The sequence below is a fragment of the Oncorhynchus keta genome, chromosome 22, assembly GCF_023373465.1.
Source record: "Oncorhynchus keta strain PuntledgeMale-10-30-2019 chromosome 22, Oket_V2, whole genome shotgun sequence".
NCBI classification, from domain to species: domain Eukaryota; kingdom Metazoa; phylum Chordata; class Actinopteri; order Salmoniformes; family Salmonidae; genus Oncorhynchus; species Oncorhynchus keta.
In genome coordinates, this window is record NC_068442.1 from 52,782,907 (window position 1) to 52,809,197 (window position 26,291).

General features: G+C 46.8%; 1 protein-coding gene across 2 annotated transcripts in view; it reads left to right on the plus strand.

Annotated features, from left to right (window-relative positions):
* crocc2 (ciliary rootlet coiled-coil, rootletin family member 2) overlaps nucleotides 1-26,291 on the plus strand; it is a 207,308-nt gene that overhangs the window by 164,699 nt on the left and 16,318 nt on the right. For both annotated transcript variants that reach the window (XR_008075929.1, XM_052475603.1), the window contains exons 27-35: nucleotides 5,479-5,637; nucleotides 7,337-7,553; nucleotides 7,720-7,853; nucleotides 9,329-9,449; nucleotides 10,550-10,713; nucleotides 11,833-12,026; nucleotides 13,293-13,398; nucleotides 15,466-15,606; nucleotides 25,882-26,031. Coding sequence is in view for 1 of the 2 variants with exons in the window: in XM_052475603.1 (XP_052331563.1) it covers nucleotides 5,479-5,637; nucleotides 7,337-7,553; nucleotides 7,720-7,853; nucleotides 9,329-9,449; nucleotides 10,550-10,713; nucleotides 11,833-12,026; nucleotides 13,293-13,398; nucleotides 15,466-15,606; nucleotides 25,882-26,031 (1,386 nt within the window). In the remaining variant the exon portion in view is untranslated. The remainder of the gene's footprint in view (nucleotides 1-5,478; nucleotides 5,638-7,336; nucleotides 7,554-7,719; nucleotides 7,854-9,328; nucleotides 9,450-10,549; nucleotides 10,714-11,832; nucleotides 12,027-13,292; nucleotides 13,399-15,465; nucleotides 15,607-25,881; nucleotides 26,032-26,291) is intronic.

The following is a 26,291-nucleotide window of genomic DNA, read 5'->3' on the forward strand; positions in this document are numbered from 1 at the left end:
AAGTACTCCAGATATAACAAACTGACCCTAGCCCCCGACACATAAACTACTGCAGCATAAATACTGGAGGCTGAGACAGGAGGGGTCAGGAGACACTGTGGCCCCATCCGAGGACACCCCGGACAGGGCCAAACAGGAAGGATATAACCCCACCCACTTTGCCAAAGCACATCCCCCACACCACTAGAGGATATCTTCAACCACCAACTTACCATCCTGAGACAAGGCCGAGTATAGCCCACAAAGATCTCCGCCACGGTACAACCCAAGGGGGCAACCCAGCCAGGCCGACCACAACAGTGAATCAACCCACCCAGGTGACGCACCCCCCAGGGACGGCACGAGAGAGCCCCAGCAAGCCAGTGACTCAGCCCCGTAACAGGGTTAGAGGCAGAGAATCCCAGTGGAAAGAGGGGAACCGGCCAGGCAGAGACAGCAAGGGCGGTTCGTTGCTCCAGAGCCTTTCCGTTCACCTTCCCACTCCTGGGCCAGACTACACTCAATCATATGACCCACTGAAGAGATGAGTCTTCAGTAAAGACTTAAAGGTTGAGACCGAGTTTGCGTCTCTGACATGGGTAGGCAGACCGTTCCATAAAAATGGAGCTCTATAGGAGAAAGCCCTGCCTCCAGCTGTTTGCTTAGAAATTCTAGGGACAATTAGGAGGCCTGCGTCTTGTGACCGTAGCGTACGTGTAGGTATGTACGGCAGGACCAAATCAGAGAGGTAGGTAGGAGCAAGCCCATGTAATGCTTTGTAGGTTAGCAGTAAAACCTTGAAATCAGCCCTTGCTTTGACAGGAAGCCAGTGTAGAGAGGCTAGCACTGGAGTAATATGATCAAATTTTTGGTTCTAGTCAGGATTCTAGCAGCCGTATTTAGCACTAACTGAAGTTTATTTAGTGCTTTATCCGGGTAGCCGGAAAATAGAGCATTGCAGTAGTCTAACCTAGAAGTGACAAAAGCATGGATTAATTTTTCTGCATCATTTTTGGACAGAAAGTTTCTGATTTTTGCAATGTTACGTAGATGGAAAAAAAAGCTGTCCTCGAAATGGTCTTGATATGTTCTTCAAAAGAGAGATCAGGGTCCAGAGTAACGCCGAGGTCCTTCACAGTTTTATTTGAGACGACTGTACAACCATTAAGATTAATTGTCAGATTCAACAGAAGATCTCTTTGTTTCTTGGGACCTAGAACAAGCATCTCTGTTTTGTCCGAGTTTAATAGTAGAAAGTTTGCAGCCATCCACTTCCTTATGTCTGAAACACATGCTTCTAGCGAGGGCAATTTTGGGGCTTCACCATGTTTCATTGAAATGTACAGCTGTGTGTCATCCGCATAGCAGTGAAAGTTTACATTATGTTTTCGAATAACATCCCCAAGAGGTAAAATATATAGTGAAAACAATAGTGGTCCTAAACAGAACCTTGAGGAACACCGAAATGTACAGTTGATTTGTCAGAGGACAAACCATTCACAGAGACAAACTGATATCTTTCCGACAGATAAGATCTAAACCAGGCCAGAACTTGTCCGTGTAGACCAATTTGGGTTTCCAATCTCTCCAAAAGAATGTGGTGATCGATGGTATCAAAAGCAGCACTAAGGTCTAGGAGCACGAGGACAGATGCAGAGCCTCGGTCCGATGCCATTAAAATGTCATTTACCACCTTCACAAGTGCCGTCTCAGTGCTATGATGGGGTCTAAAACCAGACTGAAGCATTTCGTATACATTGTTTGTCTTCAGGAAGGCAGTGAGTTGCTGCGCAACAGCCTTCTCTAAAATCTTTGAGAGGAATGGAAGATTCGATATAGGCCGATAGTTTTTTATATTTTCTGGGTCAAGGTTTGGCTTTTTCAAGAGAGGCTTTATTACTGCCACTTTTAGTGAGTTTGGTACACATCCAGTGGATAGAGAGCCGTTTATTATGTTCAACATAGGAGGGCCAAGCACAGGAAGCAGCTCTTTCAGTAGTTTAGTTGGAATAGGGTCCAGTATACAGCTTGAAGGTTTAGAGGCCATGATTATTTTCATCATTGTGTCAAGAGATATAGTACTAAAACACTTGAGCGTCTCTCTTGATCCTAGGTCCTGGCAGAGTTGTGCAGACTCAGGACAACTGAGGTTTGGAGGAATACGCAGGTTTAAAGAGGAGTCCGTAATTTGCTTTCTAATAATCATAATCTTTTCCTCAAAGAAGTTCATGAATTTATCACTGCTAAAGTGAAAGTCATCCTCTCTTGGGGAATGCTGCTTTTTAGTTAGCTTTGCCACAGTATCAAAAAGGAATTTCGGATTGTTCTTATTTTCCTCAATTAAGTTAGAAAAATAGGACGATCGAGCAGCAGTAAGGGCTCTTCGGTACTGCACGGTACCGTCCTTCCAAGCTAGTCGGAAGACTTCCAGTTTGGTGTGGCGCCATTTCCGTTCCAATTTTCTGGAAGCTTGCTTCCAGAGCTCGGGTATTTTCTGTGTACCAGGGAGCTAGTTTCTTATGAGACATTTTTTAGTTTTTAGGGGTGCAACTGCATCTAGGGTATTGCGCAAGGTTAAATTGAGATCCTCAGTTAGGTGGTTAACGGATTTTTGTCCTCTGGCGTCCTTGGGTAGGCAGAGGGAGTCTGGAAGGGCATCAAGGAATCTTTGTGTTGTCTGTGAATTTATAGCACGACTTTTGATGTTCCTTGGTTGGGGTCTGAGCAGATTATTTGTTGCAATTGCAAACGTAATAAAATGGTGGTCCGATAGTCCAGGATTATGAGGAAAAACATTAAGATCCACAACATTTATTCCATGGGACAAAACTAGGTCCAGCGTATGACTGTGACAGTGAGTGGGTCCAGAGACATGTTGGACAAAACCCACTGAGTCGATGATGGCTCCAAAAGCCTTTTGAGTGGGTCTGTGGACTTTTCCATGTGAATATTAAAGTCACCAAAGATTAGAATATTATCTGCAATGACTACAAGGTCTGATAGGAATTCAGGGAACTCAGTGAGAAACGCTGTATATGGCCCAGGAGGCCTGTAAACAGTAGCTATAAAAAGTGATTGAGTAGGCTGCATAGATTTCATGACTAGAAGCTCAAAAGACGAAAACGTCATTTTTTTTTTTGTAAATTGAAATTTGCTATCGTAAATGTTAGCAACACCTCCGCCTTTGCGGGATGCACGGGGATATGGTCACTAGTGTAGCCAGGAGGTGAGGCCTCATTTAACACAGTAAATTCATCAGGCTTAAGCCATGTTTCAGTCAGGCCAATCACATCAAGATTATGATCAGTGATTAGTTCATTGACTATAATTGCCTTTGAAGTAAGGGATCTAACATTAAGTAGCCCTATTTTGAGATGTGAGGTATCATGATCTCTTTCAGTAATGACAGGAATGGAGGTGGTCTTTATCCTAGTGAGATTGCTAAGGCGAACACCGCCATGTTTAGTTTTGCCCAACCTAGGTCGAGGCACAGACACGGTCTCAATGGTGATAGCTGAGCTGACTACACTGACTATGCTAGTGGCAGACTCCACTATGCTGGCAGGCTGGCTAATAGCCTGCTGCCTGGCCTGCACCCTATTTCATTGTGGAGCTAGAGGAGTTAGAGCCCTGTCTATGTTGGCAGATAAGATGAGAGCACCCCTCCAGCTAGGATGGAGTCCGTCACTCCTCAGCAGGTCAGGCTTGGTCCTGTTTGTGGGTGAGTCCCAGAAAGAGGGCCAATTATCTACAAATTCTATCTTTTGGGAGGGGCAGAAAACAGTTTTCAACCAGCGATTGAGTTGTGAGACTCTGCTGTAGAGCTCATCACTCCCCTAACTGGGAGGGGGCCAGAGACAATTACTCGATGCCGACACATCTTTCTAGCTGATATGCACGCAGAAGCTATGTTGCGCTTGGTGATCTCTGACTGTTTCATCCTAACATCGTTGGTGCCGACGTGGATAACAATATCTCTATACTCTCTACACTCGCCAGTTTTAGCTTTAGCCAGCACCATCTTCAGATTAGCCTTAACGTCGGTAGCCCTGCCCCGGGTAAACAGTGTATGATCGCTGGATGATTCGCTTTAAGTCTAATACTGCGGGTAATGGAGTCGCCAATGACTAGAGTTTTCAATTTGTCAGAGCTAATGGTGGGAAGCTTCGGCGTCTCAGACCCCGTAACGGGAGGAGTAGAGACCAGAGAAGACTCGGCCTCTGACACCGACCCGCTGCTTAATGGGGAAAACCGGTTGAAAGTTTCTGTCTGCTGAATGAGCGACACCGGTTGAGCGTTCCTACAGCATTTCCTTCCAGAAACCGTGAGAAAGTTGTCCGGCTGCGGGGACTGTGCCAGGGATTTATACTACTATCTGCACTTACTGGTGGCACAGACGCTGTTTCATCCTTTCCTACACTGAAATTACCCTTGCCTAACGATTGCGTCTGAAGCTGGGCTTGCAGTACAGCTATCCTCGCCGTAAGGCGAGCACAGCGGCTGCAATTAGAAGGCATCATGTTAATGTTACTACTTAGCTTCGGCTGTTGGACGCCCTGACGAATCGTGTCCAGATAAAGCGTCCGGAGTGAAAAAGTTGAGGAAAAATAAATATATGAACGGTAATTAAAAAGTGAAACCCGTAAAGTTGTCAGGTAGCAAAATAGGTTGGCAACAAAACGCACAGCAATTCGAAAACAAGCCTGCAAGTTGTGACCCCCCACTCTAAACATGTTATATTCCTCACTACGATGGTATCCATGAGCTCGCCGTCATTGGGTTTATTGGCAAATGTCTGTTTTGTTACTTTCAATGAAATATGACATACCTATCCACACGTTTGGCTATGTATGCCAGAGGGATAAATAAGGAAACTGATATGGGAATTGAAACCAGGTGTGTGTAATACAGACAAAACAAAACGAAAATGAAACATGGATCGGTGGTGACTAGAAAGCCGGTGACGTCGACCGCCGAACACCACCTGAACAAGGAGAAGGGCCGACTTCAAACTATGGAACTGTTTTAAAGTCACCCTGGGCAGTTTCCTTCCTCTCCGGCAACTGAGTTAGGAAGAACTCCTGTGTATTTGTAGTGGGTGTATTGATACACCATCCAAAGTGTAATTTCTAATTTCACCATGCTCAGAAGGATTTTCAATGTCTGCTTTTTTTTTTTGCATTAGGTGTTCTTTGCAAGGACTTGGAAAACCTCCCAGGTCTTTATGGTTGAATCTGTGTTTACATTTCACTGCTCGAATAAGGGATCTTATCTGTATGTGTGGTTTACAGAGATAAGGTAGTCGTTCAAATATAATGTTAAATACTATTATTTAGGCTTGCCATGAGAACTTGGTTGAATACTTATTGACTTATTTCATTTTTTTTTCAGCTTTTCATTTGTAGTTATAAAAGGTATTTAAAGTGCATTTAGAAAATGTCTTAAAATCCTTCCCATAATGCCCCTCTCTTCTCTCTATTTCCTGTATCTCTCCATCAGGCTTCCGGGCTGCAGCGTCGTGTTGTGGAGCTGGAGGACGCGGAGCGCCAGATGAGGGAAGTGCTGGCGGAGAGAGAGGCGGGGCTTCAACAGAGTCTCCTCCTCCACTGCGAAGAGACCTCACAATTAGTGTTGGCACTAGAGGAGCAGTCTACTCAGGTAAAGACACGTATTACTAAGACGGTGAGTTAGCATTTCCCATAGGAATACATGTCACACTTAGCCATCATGCTAACTATAGTGGCGGTTCTATACTAGATAGCTAGTAGGTACACAGATGAAGAACAACAGCATTAGCCAAGTATCTGCACATGTGCAGAGGGGTTTTCCCCCCACTCTAAACATGTTATATTCCTCACTACGATGGTATCCATGAGCTCGCCGTCATTGGGTTTATTGGCAAATGTCTGTTTTGTTACTTTCAATGAAATATGACATACCTATCCACACGTTTGGCTAGTTCTCTGGTCTGTACTAGTTCTCTGGTCTAGACTAGTTCTCTGGTCTGTACTAGTTCTCTGGTCTATACTAGTTCTCTGGTCTATGCTAGTTCTCTGGTCTATACTAGTTCTCTGGTCTAGACTAGTTCTCTGGTCTAGACTAGTTCTCTGGTCTATACTAGTTCTCTGGTCTATACTAGTTCTCTGGTCTATACTAGTTCTCTGGTCTGTACTAGTTCTCTGGTCTGTACTAGTTCTCTGGTCTGTACTAGTTCTCTGGTTTATACTAGTTCTCTGGTCTAGACTAGTTCTCTGGTCTGTACTAGTTCTCTGGTCTAGACTAGTTCTCTGGTCTGTACTAGTTATCTGGTCTGTACTAGTTCTCTGGTCTGTACTAGTTCTCTGGTCTATACTAGTTCTCTGGTCTGTACTAGTTCTCTGGTCTGTACTAGTTCTCTGGTCTAGACTAGTTCTCTGGTCTATACTAGTTCCCTGGTCTGTACTAGTTCTCTGGTCTGTACTAGTTCTCTGGTCTATACTAGCTCTCTGGTCTATACTAGTTCTCTGGTCTGTACTAGTTCTCTGGTCTAGACTAGTTCTCTGGTCTATACTAGTTCCCTGGTCTGTACTAGTTCTCTGGTCTATACTAGTTCCCTGGTCTGTACTAGTTCTCTGGTCTGTACTAGTTCTCTGGTCTAGACTAGTTCTCTGGTCTATACTAGTTCCCTGGTCTGTACTAGTTCTCTGGTCTGTACTAGTTCTCTGGTCTATACTAGCTCTCTGGTCTATACTAGTTCTCTGGTCTGTACTAGTTCTCTGGTCTAGACTAGTTCTCTGGTCTATACTAGTTCCCTGGTCTGTACTAGTTCTCTGGTCTATACTAGTTCTCTGGTCTGTACTAGTTCTCTGGTCTATACTAGCTCTCTGGTCTATACTAGTTCTCTGGTCTGTACTAGTTCTCTGGTCTAGACTAGTTCTCTGGTCTAGACTAGTTCTCTGGTCTGTACTAGTTCTCTGGTCTATACTAGTTCCCTGGTCTGTACTAGTTCTCTGGTCTATACTAGTTCTCTGGTCTGTACTAGTTCTCTGGTCTAGACTAGTTCTCTGGTCTATACTAGTTCCCTGGTCTGTACTAGTTCTCTGGTCTGTACTAGTTCTCTGGTCTAGACTAGTTCTCTGGTCTGTACTAGTTCTCTGGTCTGTACTAGTTCTCTGGTCTGTACTAGCTCTCTGGTCTAGACTAGTTCTCTGGTCTGTACTAGTTCCCTGGTCTGTACTAGTTCTCTGGTCTGTACTAGTTCTCTGGTCTCGCCCATCGACCCACAGCAACTGGTCTCTAACAAACCACAATGCAACACTTTGTTGTGTGACCGCCAATGCTAACCACAGAGCCCTCGTGGTTCCCAACCTTTCCCCAGGTAAGGGAGCTCACCCTGCGTGTTAGCCTAGCAGAGGGCCGTGCTCAGGGGCTGGAGGAGCAGCTAGGACACGGGGAAGCCCAGCGCAGAGAGCTGGAGCACAGGCTGGTCGGGCTGACCTCTGCCCTGAGACGAACCCTCGGGATAGGCCGCTCACAGACCCCTGGGTCCAGAGGAAGAAGCCCCTCCCCCTGGAGAAGTCGCTCACCAGTGAAGGGTATGATGGTCACTCACTAATGCCGTAGAACGGACCACCACTCTTTGCAATGACTGATAAGGACAGTGATTCTGGTGTTAAGCTAACATAACATCAAATAATATATATTTTTAAATGAAATAAATCAGTGTCTCAGTGAGTTGGCTTGCATCTCTAAATGTAATAGGTGAAACCAGCACATCCCCGGGAGGTCCTGTGTCCTTCCCATCCTGTAGTGATGAGGGGGAGCTGGATGTGGACGCGGTGCAGAGAGCCCTCAGGGACTTCCACCAGGAACTCAAAGACACTAAGAGACACAGGGTACTGTAACACTCAGTACTTTTAAAACACAGAAGATGTCCTCAGTACTGGTGGATTATTGTCCAGTCCCTCCACGATTCCGCAATCGCAATTTTATTTTTTATTTATTTACAGCTAAATCAACCATCCCTGCATATTATGCAAATTTGACCCAATCGTTTCCCCATAAAACAGTCTGACTGACTGACTGACTGAGTATTGACTGACTGACTGACTGACTGAATGAGTGTTGACTGACTGACTGACTGACTGACTGACTGAGTGTTGACTGACTGACTGACTGACTGACTGACTGACTGACTGACTGACTGACTGAATGAGTGTTGACTGACTGACTGAGTGAGTGTTGACTGACTGACTGAGTGTTGACTGACTGACTGACTGAGTGTTGACTGACTGACTGAGTGTTGACTGACTGACTGACTGACTGACTGACTGACTGACTGACTAACTGAGTTTTGACTGAGTGTTGACTGACTGACTGACTGGCTGACTGACTGACTGACTGAATGAGTGTTGACTGACTGACTGAGTGTTGACTGACTGACTGACTAACTGAGTTTTGACTGAGTGTTGACTGACTGACTGACTGGCTGACTGACTGACTGACTGTTGACTGACTGACTGAGTGTTGACTGAGTGTTGACTGACTGACTGACTGACTGACTGACTGACTGAGTGTTGACTGACTGACTGACTGACTGGCTGAGTGACTGAGTGTTGACTGAGTGTTGACTGACTGACTGACTGACTAACTGAGTGTTGACTGACTGACTGACTGAGTGTTGACTGACTGACTGACTGACTGACTGACTGACTGAGTGTTGACTGACTGACTGACTGACTAACTGAGTGTTGACTGACTGACTGACTGAGTGTTGACTGACTGACTTACTGACTGACTGACTGAGTGTTGACTGAGTGTTGACTGACTGACTGACTGAGTGTTGACTGACTGACTGAGTGTTGACTGACTGACTGACTGACTGACTGACTGACTGAGTGTTGACTGACAGACTGACTGAGTGTTGACTGACTGACTGACTGAGTGTTGACTGACTGACTGACTGAGTGTTGACTGACTGACTGACTGAGTGTTGACTGACTGACTGACTGAGTGTTGACTGACTGACTGACTGAGTGTTGACTGACTGACTGACTCAGTGTTGACTGACTGACTGACTGACTGAGTGTTGACTGACTGACTGACTGACTGAGTGTTGACTGACTGACTGACTGAGTGTTGACTGACTGACTGACTCAGTGTTGACTGACTGACTGACTGACTGAGTGTTGACTGACTGACTGACTGACTGAGTGTTGACTGACTGACTGACTGACTGAGTGTTGACTGACTGACTCAGTGTTGACTGACTGAGTGTTGACTGACTGACTGAGTGTTGACGGCTGCTTTTGAATCTACGTCGTGATTGTGGCGTTATGAGTGACTGACGGTCGGTTCCTCTCCCCTGCAGGATGAAGCTAAGGCCCAAGTGACCAGTCTAGCCCGGCAGGTGGCCGAGCTACAGACCAGCCAGGACAAGTCAGGCACGAGGCTGCAACAGTTGACCAAAGCCCTGAAGGGCCTGGAGGAGGGTGAGAGAGCCTGATACGGTGCACATTTTGAGGACTGAATAGTACTGTGTTTCAGTTCAAGTTTAAGTATATTTTCATCCACACATAGCACTCAATACAAACTGAAATCCAATGAGCAAACCAATGGCATGGGAGTATCTAAAATAGATGCGCAGATATTGTAAAAAAAGGAGACTTTAATTGTCTTGTGTAGTGGGTCGTCTCTGTCTGTTGTCCAGGGAAGGGAGAGCCTGTATGGGCCTCGAATCTCTCTGTCTGTTGGCCAGGGAAGAGAGAGCCTGTATGGGCCTCGAAACTCTCTGTCTGTTGGCCAGGGAAGAGAGAGCCTGTATGGGCCTCGGATCTCTCTGTCTGTTGTCCAGGGAAGGGAGAGCCTGTATGGGCCTCGAATCTCTCTGTCTGTTGGCCAGGGAAGAGAGAGCCTGTATGGGCCTCGAATCTCTCTGTCTGTTGGCCAGGGAAGAGAGAGCCTGTATGGGCCTCGAATCTCTATGTCTGTTGGCCAGGGAAGAGAGACCCTGTATGGGCCTCGAATCTCTCTGTCTGTTGGCCAGGGAAGAGAGATCCTGTATGGGCCTCGGATCTCTCTGTCTGTTGGCCAGGGAAGGGAGAGGCTGTACAGGGCTCAGATCTCTCTGTCTGTTGTCCAGGGAAGAGAGATCCTGTATGGGCCTCGGATCTCTCTGTCTGTTGGCCAGGGAAGAGAGACCCTGTATGGGCCTCGAATCTCTCTGTCTGTTGGCCAGGGAAGGGAGAGCCTGTATGGGCCTCGGATCTCTCTGTCTGTTGGCCAGGGAAGAGAGAGCCTGTATGGGCCTCGAATCTCTCTGTCTGTTGGCCAGGGAAGAGAGATCCTGTATGGGCCTCGGATCTCTATGTCTGCGTGTTGTCCAGGGAAGAGAGAGGCTGTGCGGGGCTCAGATCTCTCTGTCTGTGTGTTGTCCAGGGAAGGGAGAGGCTGTGCGGGGCTCAGATCTCTCTGTCTGTCTGTTGTCCAGGGAAGGGAGAGGCTGTGCGGGGCTCAGATCTCACTGTCTGTGTGTTGTCCAGGGAACAGAGAGGCTGTGCGGGGCTCATATCTCTCTGTCTGTGTTTTCCAGGGAAGAGAGAGGTGTCGGAGCAGCTGTACGGGGCTCAGACCTCCCTCTCCCTGCAGGAGGAAGTGACACGGCGAGGGGACAGGGACAGGAAGAGCCTGGCTGAGGAACTAGTTCAACTCAAGACCAGTCTGCAGACCTCTGAAGCTAATAGTAGGACACTGCAGGTACCGTTAACTGCCCTGACTGAAAGTCATCCAACCTTACGCTGTTTCAGGTCGACTGAGCAGGGATGAAGGTCTGGGGACACAACGTGACAAAACTTACAGTTCATTGATTGATTGATTGGCTGACTGATGGACTGACTGACTATTGACTGACTAAACTGACTGAGTGTTGACTGACTGACTGACTGAGTGTTGACTGACTAAACTGACTGAGTGTTGACTGACTGACTGACTGACTGAGTGTTGACTGACTGACTGACTGAGTGTTGACTGACTAAACTGACTGAGTGTTGACTGACTGACTGACTGAGTGTTGACTGACTGACTGACTGAGTGTTGACTGACTGACTGACTGACTGACTGACTGACTGACTGACTGACTGAGTGTTGACTGACTGACTGAGTGTTGACTGACTGACTGAGTGACTGACTGACTGATTGACTGAGTGTTGACTGACTGACTGACTGAGTGAGTGTTGACTGACTGACTGACTGAGTGAGTGTTGACTGACTGACTGAGTGTTGACTGAGTGTTGACTGACTGACTGACTGACTGACTGAGTGAGTGTTGACTGACTGACTGAGTGTTGACTGAGTGTTGACTGACTGACTGACTGATTGACTGAGTGTTGACTGAGTGTTGACTGACTGACTGACTGACTGACTGAGTGTTGACTGAGTGTTGACTGAGTGTTGACTGACTGACTGACTGACTGAGTGTTGACTGAGTGTTGACTGACTGACTGACTGATTGACTGAGTGTTGACTGAGTGTTGACTGACTGACTGAGTGTTGACTGACTGAGTGAGTGTTGACTGACTGCCTGAGTGTTGACTGACTGACTGAGTGTTGACTGACTGACTGAGTGTTGACTGACTGAGTGAGTGTTGACTGACTGACTGAGTGACTGACTGAGTGTTGACTGACTGACTGACTGACTGACTGACTGACTGACTGAGTGTTGACTGACTGACTGACTGAGTGTTAACTGACTGACTGACTGGCTGGCTGACTGACTGATCGGCTGGCTGGCTGACTGACTGACTGACTGATTGGCTGGCTGGCTGACTGACTGACTGACTGATTGGCTGGCTGGCTGACTGACTGACTGAGTTCCAGGAGAAGCTGGATCGTTCCCGGGCCGGGGAGGCTCGCTGTGAGGGGGAGCGTCGGAGGCTGAAGGAGGCCCTGGAGACAGCGGAAAGCCGGGCATCACGTCTGGAGCTCTCCCAGAGGACCCTAGAAGGAGAGCTGGAACGGGCGCAGCGGAGGGCAGCCGAACTGGAAGGAGAGGTGGCAGCCCTGGGGGAGAGGTAATTGGTTTCCTGTGTTTATAATCTAGTGTTTATATTATTGTTACGTGATAGTTATCGCTATCAGGGAAGTCAAAACAAGACGATGGAAATAATAAATCCTCCTAAACGTTAAGTCCGTTAAAACGTCAGGGGACTTTGAGCGGTTATGAATCAGTTCCGATTGATATTTCTGTGTACAACACGCTCTGTGAACGGCGCAACATCAATTACACTCCCTAAAAGCGCTGGTTGTCCACATTCATATACACTATTGCAAGCACAGCTGTGAGATTCACAGACACGGGAAATCGTTAATTTGCATAGGAAGCAACATGTCACATTTTCTGGCCTTTCCAGACAATGGAAGGATTTCCTCGTGCCTGTGAAACGACGAGAGTCAAATGCAACAATAGTAGTTTCATCTCACTGTGATGTTCTCGGATGGATTTAGAGCTCTCAAACGTGAAAAACAAAAAGTACATTTAATGAAAAAAAATGGAGATTTGAAACAAGACCACTTTGTCTTTGTCTTTGTCCTGGACACATTTGAATGGTGTTTCTGCGTCTCTCAGAGGACATTTAGCAGAAAGGTCTCTGTCATCAGTTATATGAAATGGTGTCAATATCAGACTGTCACGAAGTTTGTTCATATTTATTTTACAGGTATAAGAAAGGTAAATTATTATAATAAGTTGTTTTGATTGTTACTATATTTATAAAGCATTTTTAGTTGTTTTGAAGCCCTATTCTCCCCATACTTTTGTTAAATAGGAACTACATCATATATGATATTTCATATTTTCATAATATTTTCATAATATTTGTACGAATGTCCTGAAAAGTGAGTACACCTCAGCAATGTATAACTATTTCTACCAGAAAGTTGAGTTCCAGAACTTTCTAAAACGATCCACTATTATTACTAATTGGGGAGGCAGGTTAGCCTAGTGGTTAGAGCGTGTGACTAGTAACCGCAAGGTTGCGAGTTCAAACCCCCGAGCTGACAAGGTACAAATCTGTCGTTCTGCCCCTGTTCCTAGGCCGTCATTGAAACTAAGAATTTGTTCTTAACTGACTTGCCTAGTTAAATAAAGGTCAAATATTTAAAAAATTATATGGCCATCAAATGAAAAATATATTATTTTTGGGTCTGTGTATTTAGGGGGAAATCTACATTAAATACTGTTTGTTGTTGTTATGTTCAATCATTTTAAATGCATTGAATCCAAATGGGTTGTTGAATTGTTATTTTTTTTTAAATTGTCAAATAAATCCAATGAAAAGGCTTGCAGAGCTGAGGAGAGAGCTGGGGGTGACTGAGGACCGGGCGGCTGGGCTGAGGGTGAACGAGGAGCGGCTGGCTTCGGCCCTGGCCTGGGCTGAGCTTCAGGTATGTACTGTACTGGACTGGGCTGAGCTTCAGGTATGGACTGGACTGGACTGGGCTGAGCTCCAGGTATGTACTGGACTGGACTGGGCTGAGCTTCAGGTATGTACTGTACTGGACTGGGCTGAGCTGAGCTCCAGGTGTGTACTGTACTGGACTGGGCTGAGCTCCAGGTATGTACTGTACTGGACTGGGCTGAGCTCCAGGTATGTACTGTACTTGACTGGACTGGGCCGAGCTTCAGGTATGTACTGTACTGGACTGGGCTGAGCTCCAGGTATGTACTGTATTGGACTGGGCTGAGCTCCAGGTATGTACTGTACTGGACTGGGCTGAGGTCCAGGTATGTACTGGACAGGACTGGACTGAGCTCCAGGTATGTACTGTATTGGACTGGGCTGAGCTCCAGGTATGTACTGTACTGGACTGGCCTGAGGTCCAGGTATGTACTGGACAGGACTGGACTGAGCTCCAGGTATGTACTGTATTGGACTGGGCTGAGCTCCAGGTATGTACTGTATTGGACTGGGCTGAGCTCCAGGTATGTACTGTACTGGACTGGGCTGAGCTCCAGGTATGTACTGTACTGGACTGGGCTGAGCTCCAGGTATGTACTGTACTGGACTGGGCTGAGCTCCAGGTATGTACTGTACTGGACTGGACTGGGCTGAGCTCCAGGTATGTACTGTACTGGACTGGGCTGAGCTCCAGGTATGTACTGTACTGGACTGGGCTGAGCTCCAGGTATGTACTGTACTGGACTGGGCTGAGCTCCAGGTATCTACTGGACTGGACTGGGCTGAGCTCCCGGTATGTACTGTACTGGACTGGGCTGAGCTCCAGGTATGTACTGTACTGGACTGGGCTGAGCTCCAGATATGTACTGTACTGGACTGGACTGGGCTGAGCTCCAGATATGTACTGTACTGGACTGGACTGGGCTGAGCTCCAGGTATGTACTGTACTGGACTGGGCTGAGCTCCAGGTATGTACTGTATTGGACTGGACTGACTGAGCTCCAGGTATGTACTGTACTGGACTGGACTGAGCTCCAGGTATGTACTGTACTGGACTGGACTGGGCTGAGCTTCAGGTATGTACTGTATTGGACTGGACTGGGCTGAGCTCCAGGTATGTACTGTACTGGACTGGACTGAGCTTCAGGTATGTACTGTACTGAACTGGGCTGAGCTTCAGGTATGTACTGTACTGGACTGGGCTGTACTGGACTGGGCATATGTTCTGCTTCTGTTAATGTCCCCTTTAAGGAGGATTATAACATTTTACTGCAGTGGGTTAAATCAGGGTCACACAGAGTGTTTCTTGGTAGTCCTTAAACAAATCTATTTTGAAACCAAAGTATCCACCTCACACACATAGTTATGGACCTAAAAGAAGACACCTGTACCATGTCAGATATAGTGTAGAAGACAGTATCACAGAAGACTGAAATATAACCAAATATTTTGACATAGAAACACCGGATTGAATTATGTATTAGAAATTGTAATAACATTCCACCCATGAGACCACTAGAGGGCGCTTCGGTCGTTTGACTGCAGGAAAAGCACCACTGTGGAAATAAGCTATTTACTTTATTGTGTTATCCTTGTTCGTTAGTAAATTAATCCACCCACCCACCAATCCCTCCTGCCCACCCTCTCTACACCCCTCTCTCCCTCCTCCTCCTCCTTCCTCCTCCTCCCTCCCTCATTCCTCCCACCCACCCTGCCCTCCCTTCATCCATCCATCCATCCATACACCCATCAATCCTGCCCTCCCTCCACCCACTCATCCCACCCTCCCTCCGCCCACTCATCCCTCCCTCTCTCATCCACCCACCCATCTCTCCCTCCACTCATCCCTCCCTCCCTCCCTCCATAAACCCCTCCCTTCATCCATCCATCCATCCACCCATCAATCCTGCCCTCCCTCCACCCACTCATCCCACCCTCCCTCCGCCCACTCATCCCTCCCTCCCTCTCTCCATCCACCCACCCATCCCTCCCTCCAACCATCCCTACCTCCCTCCACGTATCCCTCCCTCCATCCCCCCTTCACTCTATCCAGGAGGGCCAGCTGAGAGAGCAGCTCCAGGGGTTGTCCACCTCTCTCAATGACAGTAGTGCCACTGTAGGAGCCATGCAGGAGCAGACCACCCAGCTGCAGTTGGCTCTCACCGTCTCAGACCAGGACCGAAGGCTCATGCAGGTAGGGACACCCTACTATATCATTGTTCAACTCTTACCGTATGAGTTCCGGAACCTGCTGGTATTCTGTTCTCCCTGGTAATGAATGACAGGTCTAAGTCAGTCCCTGATTACAGGGAAACAATGGGGGAAAAACCCACAACTGGCTTTGAGGTCCAATATTGTGCATTGACCATATATAGTAGTGCACTAAATATTCAGTGCCATTTGGGATGCAATGTCTGTCACCAAACCTCACCCACCTGCAGGTATAGTCTGTGCATGGTGGAGATGTTCTCTTTTAAAAGAGTGATTTTTAACTCCAAATGAATATTCCTGGAAAGGGTTTTAAAAACCCCTCACAGTGTATACACATTACGTATATGTTTTCCAACCTAACGCGAGGCGTTTCTATTTGAAACTTCATGAAAATAAAATGAAATCATCTTAAAACTTCCATTACTGCTGTTTGATTTACAGTTCAGTTACAGTATGGAACCTTTTTCAGTTTTTATTTTATGTACCTTTGCTGCCCTTAAGGACCTGAAGGATCAGGGGTTTTCGTCCCAATTGATACCCTATGTCCTATGTAGCCCCATTGGGCTCTGGTGAAAAAGTAGTGCACGGTGTAGGGCATAATGGTGCTATTTGGGACTAGGTACCCCCAAATGGTGCGATGAGCTCATTAATTTTCCCTGAGTTCCTCGGGAGAGCCTTAAAGACCGAGGTTGAGGGCTGCTACTTCAAGTATGCTGTGCAAACAAAAACACTGCAACTCTCTGTATAAATCTTTTTTTTTTGCTCAGGTTTCTGTCAGCCAATAAAAAGCCTCAAACTGAAAAGTCTCTGCCTCTTTAAAAAGAAAAATTAGCAGGGTTGTTAGCAACATATTTCTCAGTGCCAATTTAGCTCAAATCCTAGACATCGGATTAAAAAGAGACTATAGCGTCCATAAAGTGACCATTGGACTTTAAAATATATATATATATACAGTATTGACTTAAGTTTGTAGTTTTTATTACATTTATAATTTATCATTCTCACATTCTAATTTCTGTCCGTTAAGAACCAATGATGAGCTACCATTTTGTAGCATTTTTGACAATGCTTTTTTTGCCGAAACTCTGAAATCCAACAATAGGTTGGTTGCACCATGCTGCCAGTCATAAGAAGTGTATGGAACAAAACACAAGTGTCTGTATATAGCTAGCTATATGTTGTTATTCAAGCTGAGGTTAATCGTTAAATGCAAATAGATCTTTTTGATTAGCTAGGTAACTAGCTAACTAGTTAACGTTACATAGCTAACTTTAGCGTGCTTGTACAAAGTCCAGCAGCTAGCCTCTGTAGCTAGCTAACACCAGTCGGCTTAAAGTTAGCTAGCTAACTAACAGGCAAATAAATGTAGCTAGCCAATGAATGCGGTTTTGTTTTGGGTAGTTAGATAGCTAGCTAGCTAACGTAATGTTATACCAGTCAGATGAGAGCTAACGTTGGCTAGGTAGTTAACCAGCATGCGAGCAAAGCTGGCAGGCTATATTTTCGAAGATAAGTCTTTTTTGGCATAAAGCTGAAGTCATCATGTGTACACTGCTGATCTAGACACTTACGTGTAATTGGAGCACTAACAAATGAGCACAAATAAAGTAGCGAATGTTCTTGACCTTACGTCACTATACTGAGAGAGTGTCTGTTTCTAAAAGTACATATTTAGGTGTTTTTAGAGCTTAATTTTGTCTTTTGCGTTCCCTGATACTGTACAACGAGCAATAAGGAGGTGAATCATGGCTGGGGTAAGTTTCTCAAAAACAAGCCTAATCAACAACAAACAATAATCTGGACCCTTCTTTAACATGCAATTTACATTACAAATAGAGATTTACTTCAGAAATAGGAACATTTTATTTTAAGGCAAAAATGAGAGGGTTGGTGGTTGTTCAGTGTAGAAGAACGGGTGTATAACGCAACCCAAAAGTTGAGTGTTTGAATCTCATCATGGACAACTTAGCATTACCAACGTTTCAACTACTTACTACTTTTTAATGACTTAGCATGTTAGCTAACCATTCCCCTAGCCCTAACCTTAACATAACTCCTAAACTTAACCCTTTAACCTCACTCCCAACCCTAACCCCTAGCCTAGCTAACGTTAGCTACCTAGCTGACATTAGCGTTAGAAATCTAGCTAATGTTAGTTGCAAAAAAATTGGATTTCGTAATATATCGTACGTTAATGCAAATTCATAACATCGTTTACTAATTGCAATTCGTAACATATCATGCAAACTGGGTGATTGACATGTAGAAATTAATACATGCCATACGAAACATAACATATCATACTAAATTGAGTGTTTTTGATCTATGTACAGAAAAGTACAAAATGCTATGAGACCAGGTTGCTATGAGACCAGGTTGCTATGAGACCAGGTTGCCGTCTGCAGCAGCATGCGGTGAAAAGAAAAGGAAACGCTACACAGCTGATTCAAACAACTCATCCTCAAGCTTTGACACAGTGATTTATAGCAGACTGGCGGATTGTAGCATGAGCCTGATATGGAAACAACAGCTGGATGACAGAGTGCTGGGCCATCTCTTAAGTGCTTGTTGATGTCCTCCTCCCACTGGGCCATCTCTTAAGTGCTTGTTGATGTCCTCCTCCCTCTGAACCATCTCTATGGGCTTGTTGATGTCCTCCTCCCACTGGGCCATCTCTATGGGCTTGTTGATGTCCTCCCCCCCTGGGCCATCTCTTAAGTGCTTGTTGATGTCCTCCTCCCACTGGGCCATCTCTTAAGTGCTTGTTGATGTCCTCCTCCCACTGGGCCATCTCTTAAGTGCTTGTTGATGTCCTCCTCCCACTGGGCCATCTCTATGGGCTTGTTGATGTCCTCCCCCCCTGGGCCATCTCTTAAGTGCTTGTTGATGTCCTCCTCCCACTGGGCCATCTCTATGGGCTTGTTGATGTCCTCCTCCCACTGGGCCATCTCTATGGGCTTGTTGATGTCCTCCTCCCACTAGGCCATCTCCATGGGCTTGTTGATGTCCTCCTCCCACTAGGCCATCTCCATGGGCTTGTTGATGTCCTCCTCCCACTAGGCCATCTCTGAAGTGTTTTTTGATGTCCTCCTCCCACTGAAAGAATCCAACTCCTCCCACTGTGTGATGTCAGAGCAGATCACCGTTGCCCCGGGAAACATTCGGATGACTGCTTCCAAATCAGCTCTCTTCTGATGCACAAAGGGCTGTCTGTCCCCTTTCGTGTGTTCCAAGTCCTTTCCACCGAGGTGGATGACTACGGTGTACTCACGGTCACACCTCGTCTTGACAAGAGAGAATATTCCAGAACCCTTCCATTGAGAACAGCTCATCCATATTTTGCGCTCCCTGTAGTCATCTAGCCAGTTACATTGTGTAATCTCCCCTGTAATCATCTAGCTAGTTATATTGTGTAGTCTCCCCTGTAGTCATCTAGCTAGTTACATTGTGTAGTCTCCCCTGTAGTCATCTAGCTAGTTATATTGTGTAATCTCCCCTGTAGTCATCTAGCTAGTTACATTGTGTCGTCTCCCCTGTAGTCATCTAGCTAGTTACATTGTGTAGTCTCCCCTGTAGTCATCTAGCTAGTTACATTGTGTAATCTCCCCTGTAGTCATCTAGCTAGTTACATTGTGTAATCTCCCCTGTAGTCATCTAGCTAGTTACATTGTGTAGTCTCCCCTGTAGTCATCTAGCGAGTTACATACATTGTGTGTGTAGTCTCCCCTGTAGTCATCTAGCTAGTTACATTGTGTAATCTCCCCTGTAGTCATCGAGCTAGTTACATTGTGTAATCTCCCCTGTAGTCATCTAGCTAGTTACATTGTGTCGTCTCCCCTGTAGTCATCTAGCGAGTTACATACATTGTGTAGTCTTCCCTGTAGTCATCTAGCTAGTTACATTGTGTAATCTTCTCCGTAGTCATCCAGCCAGTTACATTGTGTAGTCTCCCCTGTAGTCATCTAGCTAGTTACATTGTGTAATCTCCCCTGTAGTCATCTAGCTAGTTACATTGTGTAATCTCCCATGTAGTCATCTAGCTAGTTACATTGTGTAGTCTCCCCTGTAGTCATCTAGCTAGTTACATTGTGTAGTCTCCCCTGTAGTCATCTAGCTAGTTATATTGTGTAATCTCCCCTGTAGTCATCTAGCCAGTTACATTGTGTAGTCTCCCTTGTAGTCATCTAGCTAGTTACATTGTGTAGTCTCCCCTGTAGTCATCTAGCTAGTTACATTGTGTAGTCTCCCCTGTAGTCATCTAGCTAGTTATATTGTGTAATCTCCCCTGTAGTCATCTAGCTAGTTACATTGTGTAATCTCCCCTGTAGTCATCTAGCTAGTTATATTGTGTAGTCTCCCCTGTAGTCATCTAGCTAGTTACATTGTGTAGTCTCCCCTGTAGTCATCTAGCTAGTTACATTGTGTAGTCTCCCCTGTAGTCATCTAGCTAGTTACATTGTGTAGTCTCCCCTGTAGTCATCTAGCTAGTTATATTGTGTAATCTCCCCTGTAGTCATCTAGCCAGTTACATTGTGTAGTCATCTAGCTAGTTACATTGTGTAGTCTCCCCTGTAGTCATCTAGCTAGTTACATTGTGTAGTCTCCCCTGTAGTCATCTAGCTAGTTCTGGGCCAGCTGCAGCTTCACTAAGTGCTAATGTGAATTTATTTTATTTTTCTTTTTCAGCTTCAGACCAATGCCTATTCTTTCTTAAAACTTAGTTTTTTTATTTTTTTATTTTTTAAATATTATAGTATTTGGTATTTGGTATTTTATTAGGATCCACAGTAGATATTGCAAAATCAGCAGCTACTCTTCCTGGGGCTCCACACAAAACAGGAAACATAATACAGAACATTATTAGACAAGAACAACCCAAGGACAAGACTCCATAAATTAAATAGAGGCGTTTTAGGCAAAGGAAATGAGTATATACTGTATATATTTAAGCAATACGGTCCGGGCCAAATATACCACGGCTAAGGGCTGTTCTTAGGCACAACTAAAAGCTGTCATCAAGGCAAAGGGCGGCTACTTTATAAAAAAAAAATCTAAAACTATATTTTGATTTGTTTAACACTGTTTTGGTTACTACGTGATTCCATGTGTGTTATTTCATAGTTTTGATGTCTTCACTATTATGCTACAATGTAGAAAATATATATATTTTTTTAAATAAAGAAATGCCCCTTGAATAAGTAGGTGTGTCCAAGCTTTTGGATTGGTACTGTGTATCATGAACAAGTGATTGGATTGAGACGTTCTCATCCACATGCATGCTGCTGCTACAGACGGGATCATCAGGGTAGCCTAGTGGTTAGAGTGTAGAGGCGGCAGGGTAGCCTAGTGGTTAGAGTGTAGAGGCGGCAGGGTAGCCTAGTGGTTAGAGTGTAGAGGCGGCAGGGTAGCCTAGTGGTTAGAGTGTAGAGGAGGCAGGGTAGCCTAGTGGTTAGAGTGTAGAGGCGGCAGGGTAGCCTAGTGGTTAGAGTGTAGAGGTGGCAGGGTAGCCTAGTGGTTAGAGTGTAGAGGAGGCAGCGTAGCCTAGTGGTTAGAGTGTAGAGGCGGCAGGGTAGCCTAGTGGTTAGAGTGTAGAGGCGGCAGGGTAGCCTAGTGGTTAGAGTGTAGAGGAGGGAGGGTAGCCTAGTGGTTAGAGTGTAGAGGAGGCAGGGTAGCCTAGTGGTTAGAGTGTAGAGGCGGCAGGGTAGCCTAGTGGTTAGAGTGTAGAGGAGGCAGGGTAGCCTAGTGGTTAGAGTGTAGAGGAGGCAGGGTAGCCTAGTGGTTAGAGTGTAGAGGCGGCAGGGTAGCCTAGTGGTTAGAGTGTAGAGGCGGCAGGGTTGCTTCTGGTTAGAGTGTAGAGGCGGCAGGGTAGCCTAGTGGTTAGAGTGTAGAGGAGGCAGGGTAGCCTAGTGGTTAGAGTGTAGAGGAGGCAGGGTAGCCTAGTGGTTAGAGTGTAGAGGCGGCAGGGTTGCTTCTGGTTAGAGTGTAGAGGCGGCAGGGTAGCCTAGTGGTTAGAGTGTAGAGGAGGCAGGGTAGCCTAGTGGTTAGAGTGTAGAGGCGGCAGGGTTGCTTCTGGTTAGAGTGTAGAGGAGGCAGGGTAGCCTAGTGGTTAGAGTGTAGAGGAGGCAGGGTAGCCTAGTGGTTAGAGTGTAGAGGCGGCAGGGTATCCTAGTGGTGAGTGTTTCTTTTTAATTTTTTTTATTTCACCTTTATTTAACCAGGTAGGCTAGTTGAGAACAAGTTCTCATTTGCAACTGCGACCTGGCCAAGATAAAGCATAGCAGTGTGAACAGACAACACAGAGTTACACATGGAGTAAACAATTAGCAAGTCAATAACACAGTAGAAAAAAATGGGCAGTCTATATACAATGTGTGCAAAAGGCATGAGGAGGTAGGCGAATAATACAATTTTGCAGATTAACACTGGAGTGATAAATGATCAGATGGGCATGTACAGGTAGAGATATTGGTGTGCAAAAGAGCAGAAAGGTAAATAAATAAAAACAGTATAAAAACAGTATGGGAATGAGGTAGGTGAAAAAGGGTGAGCTATTTACCTATAGACTATGTACAGCTGCAGCGATCGGTTAGCTGCTCGGATAGCTGATGTTTGAAGTGTAGAGGCGGCAGGGTAGCCTAGTGGTTAGAGTGTAGAGGAGGCAGGGTAGCCTAGTGGTTAGAGTGTAGAGGCGGCAGGGTAGCCTAGTGGTTAGAGTGTAGAGGCGGCAGGGTAGCCTAGTGGTTAGAGTGTAGAGGAGGCAGGTAGCCTAGTGGTTAGAGTGTAGAGGCGGCAGGGTTGCTTCTGGTTAGAGTGTAGAGGCGGCAGGGTAGCCTAGTGGTTAGAGTGTAGAGGCGGCAGGGTAGCCTAGTGGTTAGAGTGTAGAGGAGGCAGGGTAGCCTAGTGGTTAGAGTGTAGAGGCGGCAGGGTAGCCTAGTGGTTAGAGTGTAGAGGCGGCAGGTTAGCCTAGTGGTTAGAGTGTAGAGGCGGCAGGGTAGCCTAGTGGTTAGAGTGTAGAGGCGGCAGGGTAGCCTAGTGGTTAGAGTGTAGAGGAGGCAGGTAGCCTAGTGGTTAGAGTGTAGAGGTGGCAGGGTTGCTTCTGGTTAGAGTGTAGAGGCGGCAGGGTAGCCTAGTGGTTAGAGTGTAGAGGCGGCAGGGTAGCCTAGTGGTTAGAGTGTAGAGGAGGCAGGGTAGCCTAGTGGTTAGAGTGTAGAGGTGGCAGGGTAGCCTAGTGGTTAGAGTGTAGAGGCGGCAGGTTAGCCTAGTGGTTAGAGTGTAGAGGCGGCAGGGTAGCCTAGTGGTTAGAGTGTAGAGGCGGCAGGGTAGTCTAGTGGTCAGAGTGTAGAGGCGGCAGGGTAGCCTAGTGGTTAGAGTGTAGAGGCGGCAGGGTAGCCTAGTGGTTAGAGTATAGAGGCGGCAGGGTAGCCTAGTGGTTAGAGTGTAGAGGCGGCAGGGTAGCCTAGTGGTTAGAGTGTAGAGGCGGCAGGGTAGCCTAGTGGTTAGAGTGTAGAGGCGGCAGGGTAGCCTAGTGGTTAGAGTGTAGAGGAGGCAGGGTAGCCTAGTGGTTAGAGTGTAGAGGTGGCAGGGTAGCCTAGTGGTTAGAGTGTAGAGGCGGCAGGGTAGCCTAGTGGTTAGAGTGTAGAGGCGGCAGGGTAGCCTAGTGGTTAGAGTGTAGAGGCGGCAGGGTAGTCTAGTGGTCAGAGTGTAGAGGCGGCAGGGTAGCCTAGTGGTTAGAGTGTAGAGGCGGCAGGGTAGCCTAGTGGTTAGAGTATAGAGGCGGCAGGGTAGCCTAGTGGTTAGAGTGTAGAGGCGGCAGGGTAGCCTAGTGGTTAGAGTGTAGAGGCGGCAGGGTAGCCTAGTGGTTAGAGTGTAGAGGCGGCAGGGTAGCCTAGTGGTTAGAGTGTAGAGGCGGCAGGGTAGCCTAGTGGTTAGAGTGTAGAGGCGGCAGGGTAGCCTAGTGGTTAGAGTGTAGAGGCGGCAGGGTAGCCTAGTGGTTAGAGTGTAGAGGCGGCAGGGTAGCCTAGTGGTTAGAGTGTAGAGGCGGCAGGGTAGCCTAGTGGTTAGAGTGTAGAGGCGGCAGGGTAGCCTAGTGGTTAGAGTGTTGGACTAGTAACCGGAAGATTGCAAGTTCAAACCCCCGAGCTGACAAGGTACGAATCTGTCGTTCTGCCCCTGAACAAGGCAGTTGGTCCTTCTGTAGCTCAGTTGGTAGAGCATGGCGCTTGTAACGCCAGGGTAGTGGGTTCGATTCCCGGGACCACCCATACGTAGAATGTATGCACACATGACTGTAAGTCGCTTTGGATAAAAGCGTCTGCTAAATGGCATATATATTAGTTAACCCACTGTTCCTAGGCCGTCATTGTAAATAAGAATTTGTTCTTAACTGACTTGCCTAGTTTAATAAAGATAAAATAAATTAATCGGGTTGCACAAATTTATTTACCTTTATTGAACTGAATTACCTAAACTTTCCACAAATTCCCTGGTTCTCGGGATTTCTGGGATTTGCAAGGAGTTAGCGGCACTAGGAAGGAGGTAGCATCACTAGGAAGGAGTTAGCATCACTAGGAAGAAGTTAACAGCACTAGGAAGGAGTTAGCAACACTAGGAAGGAGTTAGCAGCACTAGGAAGGGGTTAGCAGCACTAGGAAGGAGTTAACAGCACTAGGAAGGAGTTAGCAGCACTAGGAAGGAGTTAACAGCACTAGGAAGGAGTTAGCAGCACTAGGAAGGAGTTAGCAGCACTAGGAAGGAGTTAACAGCACTAGGAAGGAGTTAGCAGCACTAGGAAGGAGTTAGCAGCACTAGGAAGGAGTTAGCAGCACTAGGAAGGAGTTAGCAACACTAGGAAGGAGTTAGCAGCACTAGGAAGGAGTTAACAGCACTAGGAAGGAGTTAGCAACACTAGGAAGGAGTTAGCAGCACTAGGAAGGAGTTAGCGACACTAGGAAGGAGTTAGCGGCACTATGAAGGAGTTAGCGGCACTAGGAAGGAGTTAGCGGCACTAGGAAGGAGTTAGCAACACTAGGAAGGAGTTAGCAGCACTAGGAAGGAGTTAACAGCACTAGGAAGGAGTTAGCAACACTAGGAAGGAGTTAGCAACACTAGGAAGGAGTTAGCAACACTAGGAAGGAGTTAGCGGCACTAGGAAGGAGTTAGCGGCACTAGGAAGGAGTTAGCAACACTAGGAAGGAGTTAGTGGCACTAGGAAGGAGTTAGCGGCACTAGGAAGGAGTTAGCAGCACTAGGAAGGAGTTAGCGGCACTAGGAAGGAGTTAGCAACACTAGGAAGGAGTTAGCATCACTAGGAAGGAGTTAGCAGCACTAGGAAGGAGTTAGCAGCACTAGGAAGGAGTTAGCAACACTAGGAAGGAGTTAGCAGCACTAGGAAGGAGTTAGCAACACTAGGAAGGAGTTAGCAACACTAGGAAGGAGTTAGCAACACTAGGAAGGAGTTAGCGGCACTAGGAAGGAGTTAGCGGCACTAGGAAGGAGTTAGCAACACTAGGAAGGAGTTAGCAGCACTAGGAAGGAGTTAGCGGCACGAGGAAGGAGTTAGCAGCACTAGGAAGGAGTGAGTGGCACTAGGAAGGAGTTAGCGGCACTAGGAAGGAGTTAGCAACACTAGGAAGGAGTTAGCAGCACTAGGAAGGAGTTAACAACACTAGGAAGGAGTTAGCAGCACTAGGAAGGAGTTAGCAACACTAGGAAGGAGTTAGCGGCACTAGGAAGGAGTGAGTGGCACTAGGAAGGAGTTAGCGGCACTAGGAAGGAGTTAGCATCACTATGAAGGAGTTAGCAACACTAGGAAGGAGTGAGTGGCACTAGGAAGGAGTTAGCGGCACTAGGAAGGAGTTAGCATCACTATGAAGGAGTTAGCAACACTAGGAAGGAGTTAGGGCACTAGGAAGGAGTTAGCATCACTATGAAGGAGTTAGCAACACTATGAAGGAGTTAGCAACACTAGGAAGGAGTTAGTGGCACTAGGAATCCTGGACTTTTGGAACGTCTCTGGAATGTAGTTTAACTGGCTGGATATACTGCATGAGGCCCTGTCTAATAGTGTGTGTGTGTGTGTCTGTGTGTCTGTGTGTGTGGATGGGTGTGTGTGTGGATGGGTGTGTGTGTGGATGGGTGTGTGTGGATGGGTGTGTGTGTGGATGGGTGTGTGTGGATGGGTGTGTGTGTGGATGGGTGTGTGTGTGGATGGGTGTGTGTGTGGATGGGTGTGGATTGGTGTGTGTGTGTGTTCCTATAGGAGCGTGTTGATAAGCTGCGTGAGACGCTGTCTAACAGTAAGAGACAGAACCATTCCCTGACTGAGAGGATCCAGAGCCTCCAGAGAACACAGGAGGACACTGACCTACGGGCCTCGGAGCTGGAGAAACAGACCCGGACTCTGAAGAAGGTAAGGGGGGGCTAGTGGCCAGAGGACACTGAAGGAAGTGGGGGGGGCTAATGGCCTGAGGACTCTGAAGGAAGTGTGGGGGGCTTGTGGCCAGAGGACTCTGAAGGAGATGGTGGGGCAAATGGCCAGAGGACTCTGAAGGAAGTGGCGGGGGCTAGTGGCTAGAGGACTCTGAAGGAAGTGGGGGGCTAGTGGCCAGAGGCCTCTGAAGGAGATGGGGGGCTAGTGGCCAGAGGACTCTGAAGGAAGTGGGGGGCTAG